Here is a 10,516-nt window from a genome sequence, read left to right on the forward strand (position 1 = left end):
AATAAAACCAACCAGTCAAAACAGTATCTTCGAACAGTTTTCCAAATGCAATACCTCTGAGGTCACATCATCATCATCATCATCATCATCATCATCATCATCATCATCATCATCATCATCATAATTAGCAGCAGCAGCAGCATTTTAGACACTTTTTAAGAGTACAACGTATAAGACTGATATATTACAGATACATTTTACAGATATTACATTGGTGGTTGAAGTAGAAATAGTAGTAGTAATAGCAACAGCAGCAGCAGCAGCAGCAGCAGTAGAAGAAGCAGTAGAAGTAGCAGTAGTAGCAGTAGTAGGAGTAGTAGTAGTAGTAGTAGTAGTAGTATAGTAGTAGTATTCAGTTGTTGTAGTGGTGGTGTATGGTAGTAGTAGTAGTAGACGTAGAAGTAGTAGTAGTGGTGAATGGTAGTAGTGGTAATCGTGGAAGTAGTAGTACTTTTAGTAGTAGTAGTAGTAGTAGTAGAAGTAGTAGTAGTAGTAGTAGTAGTAGTAGTAGTAGTAGTAGTAGTAGTAGTAGTAGTAGTAGTAGTAGTAGTAGTAGTAGGAGTAGTAGTAGTAGTAGTAGTAGTAGTAGTAGTAGTAGTAGTAGTAGTAGTAGTAGTACTAGTAGTACTAGTAGTAGCAGTAGTGGTGAATGGTTGTAGTGGTAGTTGTGATAGTGGTAGTGGCAGTGGCAGTGGCAGTGGCAGTGGCAGTAGTAGTAGTAGTAGTAGTAGTAGTAGTAGTAGTAGTAGTAGTAGTAGTAGTAGTAGTAGTAGCAGCAGCAGCAGTAGTGGTGAATGGTAGTAGTGGTAGTTGTGGTAGTGGTAGTGGCAGTGGCAGTGGCAGTGGCAGTAGCAGAATCAGTAGTAGTCATTTATTCATTCATAAAACAGACAGGTGCTCTTCCTAGGTTTAAATGACAAGGCGTCATCTTACTTCAGGATGTGTCATTCGCTTGACCGCTGTGCTATTGTTAGTGTTTTTGTTCTAAACGAGTGGAGAGTTTACGAGACGTTTCTTGTCATTAAGTTGGTCGTAATTATGGTCGTACATTTACGATAATAGCAGATCGTAAAAATGCTATGATGATGACGAAACCGCGACCGTATGATGATGAAAACACGACGATACCATTCTATCGTGTTTCAGACCAACACATTCACAGGAGATGGCCCTAACGGCATTCCGTATTTTTTGCCCAGTAGTGCTAAGAGCACATAATCAGTGTAATTTGAAACAAACCTTGGTGTATTCAAGCGTGGCTGGCTTTTCTCAGCATGAATAGCTCATATGTACAGGCATGTTATGCGGTCGTGTCCGCAGTACTTAAACAGAACTAGCCTGATGTGAACGTTCCATCTAAAAAGTATTATTCAAAAGCAAAATGTTAATTGATGGTGTCTGTCAAGACATAAACAAAGTTAGTTAGTTATTATGTTTTAGATGCAATCGTTCAAAAGGTTCCATTTTATGTTATTATCAATAGAAAAAACAACAACATTGACATCACGGAGGTTTTATTCGCACCCAATTCATATTTAATTTAAAAAGTGTGGTCGTTCGCATAATTTTATATTTTAATATTGCCTTCAAAAATATCAATACGCCTGGTAACGGTACTCTAAATGGTATATATTTGCTTTAATTTGTGTTTCTTTGTAAAGAATCAGGTGAAACTAGCCGTTTTATCTACGACACCAAGAATGTCAGACAGTATACCACATGAAATCGTAAATTATGCGGCGTACCGTGGGCTATGTTTTGTTTTACTTCGATTCAAAATAATAAAGAAAACATCAAAAACATACGTTTTGTTGTCTGAATTTCTCCGTGGTCGTTCGCATTGTGGTCACGTGATTATTTTTGCTCCCTCACAGTGGTAACGAGGTCAAGACAAGACATCGTAAAATAAACAAATTAATGTAAATACTTTTGGGAATATGTATGACATCGACTTAAACTCTTACCGATTTAAATAATATCCGGTTAAATTTATTTTCATTTCAAATGAAACAGGCAAATTCGTTTGGAAATATGTATCAAAGTCATCAAAATTAAGGTTTCGAAGACTTAATTTAACTAAGGCGGCCCAACATGCTGACCGATGCTGTTTATTCATTAAAACGTCTAGGTTTGCTGTATTACTATTTAGTTCGTATTAAGTTTGTCAGCCTTTTATCTTTGCTGTGTGATATACAGGTCTGACTCTTAATCAGAGTCTTGGCTAAGGAGTAATTGTATAGATGTTTCACATCAGGAATTTTAATGATGGAAATGAAATTAAATGGTGGATTGCCTTTGTACATAAGTCCACTCATGGGTAAAACTATGGTGACACTTTTACTGATACTTGGTATCGAACACGCGGTCCGTTATAAAACGTTGCATTTGCTTCCACTTCTTACCTGGCTGCCAAGTGGAAACATCATCCAACACTGATACTTTGGGGTAGATAGCGTCATTGTCACCTACACGGAAATTGTCTTCCTGTTTCCTGTAGTCTGAAATGCCTATACTCTCTGCGAGAAATAAGAGACCATTCCCTGCGTCTAGAACTGCGGTCGATGTGTGGCCAAGAGCATTGACCTCTTCTTGGAAGCTAATTGGATTTCCTGTTACAAAATGAATATTCAAATTTAAGTAAGCCTATGCCAGTTTTAAATATATAATCTGCTATTCTTGTTTTGTTTCTATTTGTTTTTGCAAATTAAATGTCTTTTTTGATAACATTGAACAAAATCAGGTAATTCCAGGAAAACAGCATTTTTTTGAGAAAATTATCGGCAGCTACTTTACTGAGAACGATCAGCACGGCATTAACGTATAAAAAGCATTCAAATTATAGAAACAATTCCCAAAATAAAAATAATCGAACAGTAATGGACCATTTTAAAGAGCGTTTATAACTTCAAGTCTTTACAATACCTTTCTGATAGACACATGCCCATGTTCCTTTGTCAGGTACGGATCGCAGCAAACCATTTCCAGTGACTTCGCCATAAATCAGCGTTTCGAAGGCGTCAAAGGCAAGCTTGACATTAATCTTTGTCGGGCTAGCAACACGGCGACGTTGACTAGCCAAAACCAGGATCTCTCCGTCTTGCAAACCTATGTTGCAAAGTTATGAGTGTCATTGTGTATAGTTCTTTTGATTAAGAGGATCTAATAAAAACGATACTATTGTAATTATACAATATTTATGCGAAAAGCTACAAAAACAAGCTCAGTAGCAAAAAGTTCAAACATAAACCCGGTTTAATGGCACTGGGTCAACATGGCTAAGATTATGTAAACTAAACACTACCGTTCTCAGTCTCTGTAACACTGGAAATTGACAACATTAAAGAAAACATATTTCACCACAATGTGTTGATGGCAATGATATGTGAGTGTCTGCTGACAAATTATGGACTTGGCTATTAGTAGATTGTTATTCGGCAGATTAACTGGCCTGCTAACCGTATACAGTATTCCAAAGTTTATCTTTTGACCAATGTCTGGTTAATGCATTCAGTCGTTGATTAATTCAAGCATACATTTACTCAAATACCTTCAATCGCCCCCAATCACTTGCACATACCAGCATGAGATCTCATGAATTAATTATTTAACACATTCACTCCATCATTCATTCTATTATGCACTAAATTTTATTTACAACTATCCACTCATAGGTTTAACATTACTTGTGTCTCCCAACTTGGATTGCGGTTATCAAGCCGTTTCCTCAGAGTACTCCATTGTTAACACCGTGAAGACGAGATTTTTTAATATAACGTTGTAATATAAATTAACATAAACTTAGTTTCTATTTACTTGTATAAGCTTACTCCCTTACCACTGAAGAGGTCAGCGAGCTTTCTACCGTCCCACTCAACGTGGTAGACGTCAAAGTCTTGCAATTTCGTGCCATCCGCTAAGAACTTGTATGCACCTATACCATCTCTGTATTGCCGATAATTCGACCCGTCGCGCTAATATAAAAAAATAAACATCAAGATATATAATTACATATCTAACTAAAGATAGTTCTGATTCCGACACTGATTGCTTTTAAATGCATCCGACCCATGAACAAATATAAGGTGGCCGATTTCCGCCATTTCTTTTTTGTTTCATGTTTATCTGGTATTGTACACCTTTGCAATAGTACATTGTTAAAATAACTTTACTAGTGTAGTCAATTATTCCGAAGTTGTCAAATGTTCACTGCCGATTATTTCAACGGCAGATCCCGCACAACTGCATTATTACACTCTTCCTGTTACCAGCATAGTTCTTACAATCCTTCTTTTAGCATCATTAGTATTTGCATGGCCTCTACACTTGTTAAAACCCTTCAATTTTGTATAGTTTTGTATTTGTATGACCTCTACACTTGTTAAGCCTTTCTATTTTGTATCTGTTTTTATATTTTTGGAAGGCAAGATTAAGTATTTATAATTGTCTGTCTCAGATTGCTGTTGTTTTTCTAAAAAAAATATTTTTAAAAAAATAACCTTCTATTGATATATATTGTTCAAAGAATAAGTACTATTATTATTTATTCATACATGGCATCTTGTTCATGTTAGTTTATAAATGTCCCTGGCATTCATATATACGTATATAAGACTAAATGATGTTCATTCCACCGACCGCCTTCTATATCATTTTCAGGAACATCTACTGAAGACCAGATAATACTGGTCCAGAAAATCGTTCATGTTTAATAAAAAATAAAGTTATAAAATAAGTCAAAATCAGTTATAAGGATATTTAGCTCTCTTAAAAATCCCCTAAAACACATTCGTGGGGGCTTTTAAAGTTGACCCCAGAATAAGTGCATAATTGCTGTGTTGCCAGGAGTTAAATATTTACTTCTGATGTCCACATAATTAAATTCCATTAGAGCTTGAGGGCTAATTTACATAGCATTTAATTTTATTGTTACAGAAAAGAGAAATGCTATTAAAATTTCTAAACCGCAAGGAAATGAATGCAATGTTCGCCTCCTGTAAGTATACAATGTTTCAGAACGGCGACTCATCGATGTTTGTTTGATCAGTGCACGGGCAGTGAAGTCCGACTTCCCGATTTCGACTTCCCGATTCGGACTTAACCATTTTCCACACACTAAGCTTCAAACACTGAAGAACAGCAATTCTAACATAGAAAATGTTATTATCATTATTACACCTTTCTCTGGTACTTTCAGTCTAAAGATCCGCAAAAATAACGCTTCCAAGACTATTAAACAAAATTTTCCTTCGGCGGTGTTTGTGTACCGTGGGTATTCAAACGATGAATGCAATTAAAGCGCAACCTGAGTGTTAATATATTAAGAGGTTTTTTTTATCAACCTATACCGTGTGAATATTTAAAGAAGTTTATAGGATCAACCTAGACAATGTAAAATGTTAAGTGTTTTGTAAACTTTAAAGTATATTTTAACTCGTTCTTTGATAAGTTTTTCACTTCCTAGTTGTATTTTATAGATAAACAATGAATAAACCCCATCATTTTTAGTATGAACAGCCGTGTTGCTCAGTTGTACGCGCCATATTGGGTTTGGCCCGTAAAACACAACCTTCCGTTTGGCCTTAGGACAAGTGGCGATCGGGATGGGCGAACAACAATCTTACATTAGCAACATATTCCACAAAATATATTGAGCTGGGCTTTAAATAACAAATTTACCGAATATCTTTATAAGGAAGATTCAAAACAATGTCACCATAAGTTTATATTATGAAATACGATGGCTTTATTTGATCATAACTGCTAACATATGTTCATACTAACGTACTATAGCAAACATTCATCTGATATTCAATTAACCTTTAAATTATTCAATAGTTAACGATGAGATAAAAACAAAATACAAAAAATACAAACAGTCACTTCCATAGGTAATAGCAATGTTATATGTTGTTACATTCTTCATACTACGTTACATAACTAACGGAGTATTAAGGTCCCGAAAACAGCGAAAACATGTTCATAACAGAAGCACAGACATTGTTCCAAGTACTTAAAAAGTCATCTTCCATTCTCAAACGTCCTTATTATTCGAACATTTCTCTTCTACAATTCTTCTTTACGGGTGTCATCAGCTTCAAATAAAGTGTTTCCCTCACTAAGAATACTATCTGTTAATTAATCATAAGCGCCTGCCCATATTCCTGCAGGCGATACACACCTTGAGTATAAGCATCGGACAATTCTATATATCATCAAAGTGTGTCAGATATATACAACATTCAAAGAAACATATTCACTTGTTAACAATATGATATAAAAGCGAGACGACATAACATTGATGCAAATGATACAATCTATAACCTCCACACTTAATTACAATGCTATTCAACCTTAGATATACCATTAGATTTGGAGTTTTAAAGTCCCGATTTCTTCGAGAACACGTCTATTATAGAAGCGCAGACATGGTTCCAAGTAGTTTTAAGAAGATACCTTCCATTCTCATAAGTCCAAATTATGCGAACGTTTTTCTTGTACAATTCTTGCATTGTAGGTGTCAGCAGCTCTTCTTGGATTGTGTCCTTCACTAAGAATATAATCGCTTTATCCATTATAAGGGCCTGTTCAAATTCCTGCCGGCAATACTCGCTTTGGGTATACGCATCGGACAATAATATTAGAACCATGGCCGATTTCCGCAGAGAATGGACAATTTCGTCGGAGATGGGACGTCCTGGTATAAATTCCCTATCTCCAATACATACTGTTGTTCTGTCTATTCCAATTGCATCTTGCAGATGTTGATCTAATGGATTGATCACGTTTCCTCTTAGGAAAGGCTCGTCCTGACTGTTGAATGATAGAAAAACAACGAACCTCAATTCATCTTCGCCTGCTTTAAGTAATGCAATGACGTCTTCTTTCTTTTGTTTATGGTTTATTCTACGTTTTGTCAATACAACGACACAGATTGTTAATATCGCAAGTAATGGTGCTCCTACGCCAAACCCAATCCATAGTCCTATTCGCTCTCGTTTTTTACATATGTATTGTACTGATGATATAACGGAGGCGTCTATAACTGTTATCGTCCCGTCTTTGCCAACACATGTTATTGATTGACTATTTCTTCTTTTGAAATCCAATAGCCATTGAACTGACTGAAGATTATTGCATTCACTACATGGGAACCTATTATGACTTAAGTCGACCAGTGTTGTTTTGTTGTGCTTAGATTGTATAATTTCATCAATGACGTCTCTTGATTCATCATTCAACGTTTCTATGGTATTATATGATAAGTTAAGATATCGTATTTGCTTTGCTGTTTTTACGTTTAGATCTAACGTACGCAAATAATTGTGTGACAAGTCTAAATTTCTAAGCAGAGTGTTGTGGATGAACAAGTCTTTTGGTAAATAATTAAGGTGATTGGATGAAAGGTTTACAGTCTGTATCTTTAAAAGACTATTGAAAAGTACACTGAATAGCGATTTGTTATTAAAACTCATAGATTGTAGCTCGTTGTAAGACAGATCAATTGATTGTAAATCATTAAAAACGGTGAAAAAATCCGGATGAATGAATTTTAGATTGTTTCGGCTGAATGAAAAAGATCTAACGTTCCTTAACGGTGCGATAGTTATAAGCTGAGTATCAATAATTTGAAGGTTGTTACCTTCGAATGATATATTTTCTATATTCCACACGTAGTTGGATGTAAAACTGATATTTCTTTCATGTTTAATTATCATAGGATGTCCGCTGTTACAAATATTATTTAAGAATAGTTTTTTTGTATGCCGTAAAAACGCATAAGCGTCCAAACTATAAATGTAATTTTGCCTGTTAGCAATATTCACGAAGCAGAAAGGCCTTATCCTGTTAGGCAAAATCATACCTGTAACATCAATTATATCGAATGAACAAACGGCTGTTTTATCTAAAAGTACATTTGTGAACTGCTTTATGTTGCTTGAACGTAAAGACAACTTCCTTATTTTTGCACAATTTTTTGAAAATTCTTGTACATCAAATGTTGATATCTCTAAAAAGTCTAGGTCAAGCACCTCGACGGGTCTTGAACCGACAAAGCGCCAAAACGAAGCATTTAAATCAAATGAACCCTGTCTCAATCCGACGGATCTATGCAAAGCTAATACTCTTAACTTTGTCATGGATTCTTTTTCATACATTTCATATATATTTTCCGGCAACATGGTATAACATTCCGATACATTAAACACACGAATGTTATCGAGTCCTTTAAGCCATCCTCGGTGTATATAAGTTCCCGCAACGCTCAGATGTAACTCAGATAGTTCTTTCAAGCCCAAGAAACAGTTTGATTTAAACGTGATCTTATAATCGTAAGGACTGTATATAATTAACGTTTTAAGTTTCTGATAGCTTTTGTCGGCAAAGGTATTATTGTCCAATGCTATATTCCTGTGTACACATTGTATTGTTAACGAACCAGCGTTCCCTGAATACACCGTAGGAATCATATTGTTGCACACATAGTCCTTGCCTTGGTGCCAACACGTCCTTGTCTGATTGGTGCAAGTAGGTGGTCCTGCCCTTACTTGCACAACGGTTAATGAAAGCGTCATGTAAAGAATGAACATCATACTGAAATTATCAGTGTCTAAAGATGTGAATACTTCAATCTGAATAAAGTCCTCGATCTTCCTCGCTTGCACAGAGAGTATTAAGAATATGATTTTATTCAGATTGGTTGCCATTCGTTCAACTAACACTTCCTTAATTTAAATGCGAAATATTAAAAGAAAGTTCAGTTTTTATTGAGCTCTATTGATAAATACTCAACCCTGAATGCTTTAAGCAATTAAGCGCACTATACCTCGTTATTAAATATTATTTGTAAAGATTTGGTCGACGAACGTTATCTATTACATTGAAAAGCCGTAATTATACCAATTTTGAAAGATAAGCAAACAATGGCGTAATGATCGTTACACGGAAGTGTAAAACGACTACTAAACATATTTTTTGGGAGATTTACGCCAAAGCCTTTATTAAAACTCCATTGCAGGTGGGTGTGCATTTATTAAATGATCATCTATGAATCAAAGTCACCACAGTACAAAAGAAGCTAGCATTTATGCATAAAATCATTTAACTGTTTCCATAATGAAGGGAGACTATTACATAGAGAACGTTTTGAGTGGCAATGGTAAGAGAACATAGGGAAAACTAGAAGGTTTGTTGTATTGTACAAATTTACACGCGTGAGCAATGACACTGACCAAAAAGGACCGCACATTAGAAATACGTACAAAGGAAAAAAATAGGGAAAACGTAGCAGCAAACCATTGACTGGTATGATCCCGTATAAGATCACATAGGTTACTTTAACGATCCCGTATTACAGCCCATAGACTACTTTAATAAGACACGCATTAGATCCTTCTTACTGTAATTGTTCATGTTACCGTTCTTGATTAGTGGTTTGCATAAAACATGTGGTCTGGGATTTATTTGGATTTTAAATATCTGTGAGCGTTTAGCCTCATTAAATTTGGTATGGATAGACAGATAAAGACATTTTCTTCATGCGTATATTGGATATATCGCCTAAAAATCAACAACCAAGAAAAAAACGACGACGGAAGAGAAACAGCAGGTCGCTGACTCAGGAGGTGCACGTGGATCACGAACACGGATCCGCCATTACACCGTGTGATGGTATTCAGAACTATCCTAGTCAGCAATACATAAACTTTAACCCGGCTTACAATTCATCTTTTTGGAGTAACATTTTAACTGATACCAATATGCAAAATTCATTTGGTTTTCCAAGCGCCCAGTCGCAACTCTACGCATCGAGCCCGCCACCTGCCCACGGTGGAGTGTTCCCGGGAGCCTTGATGTTGTTCCCAGCGCAAGGTGTACCACCATGGGCTAACCAAATTATCGAAGATATGAAACACATGTCGTGCGTTCGATTAAGTGCGACATCGAATGAAAACTGTTGTGAGTATTCGAACATTTCGGACTTGAAAGTAGTGTCTGTACAGTGTTTAATTCAATTATCAAATATATAAATGATTTGTTTCCTATTTAGTATTTATTCACGTTTTATTTTGTGTAGTGTATTTTATTTTTCATACGATATGTAAACATGTTTAGTTTATTGATAAATAAAAAATTACACGCATGTAAATAAAGAAAAATCAGATCGTCTTTTTGTCTTCTTATCTTTTCCGCAATTATATCCTTCATTACAAAACACCGTAGAAATTGTAGGTATTGCATTAAATCAAACAATGTAATGAAATCAAATTACAATCGACTATCAAATAATCAAAGCGTCATTTAACATGAAACCTGCTGATATTTACTAAATATGAAAACACTAATTCAGCAAGCATATACAGAGAGCTTAATTCAGCATGAAGATCGATTCCTTTAACGTTCGATTGGTGAAATATGTTGCTGTCTTACACTGAAACAGTAATCACCGCCGCTATATATAAGCATTATAAAAATGACGTCTGAAAATACTTCGCTCCTAACGATGTATAATTGGCAT

At 35.6% G+C, this 10,516-nt stretch overlaps 1 protein-coding gene across 2 annotated transcripts; it reads right to left on the minus strand.

The window, feature by feature from the left end:
- Positions 1-1,947: 1,947 nt before the first annotated feature.
- On the minus strand, positions 1,948-8,699 carry LOC128236729 (uncharacterized). Of its 2 annotated transcripts, none has more exons than XM_052951806.1 (4): positions 6,362-8,699; positions 3,836-3,971; positions 2,923-3,105; positions 1,948-2,609 (listed from the first exon to the last, which is right to left on the minus strand). In XM_052951806.1, the coding sequence occupies exons 1-4, from the start codon at positions 6,362-6,364 to the stop codon at positions 2,338-2,340; spliced, it is 594 nt and encodes a 197-aa protein (XP_052807766.1). In that variant the 5' UTR covers positions 6,365-8,699; the 3' UTR covers positions 1,948-2,337. Both variants share the same exon structure in this region; 1 of them encodes a protein (XP_052807766.1).
- Positions 8,700-10,516: the final 1,817 nt, after the last annotated feature.

The sequence above is a fragment of the Mya arenaria genome, chromosome 1, assembly GCF_026914265.1.
Source record: "Mya arenaria isolate MELC-2E11 chromosome 1, ASM2691426v1".
Lineage (NCBI taxonomy): Eukaryota > Metazoa > Mollusca > Bivalvia > Myida > Myidae > Mya > Mya arenaria.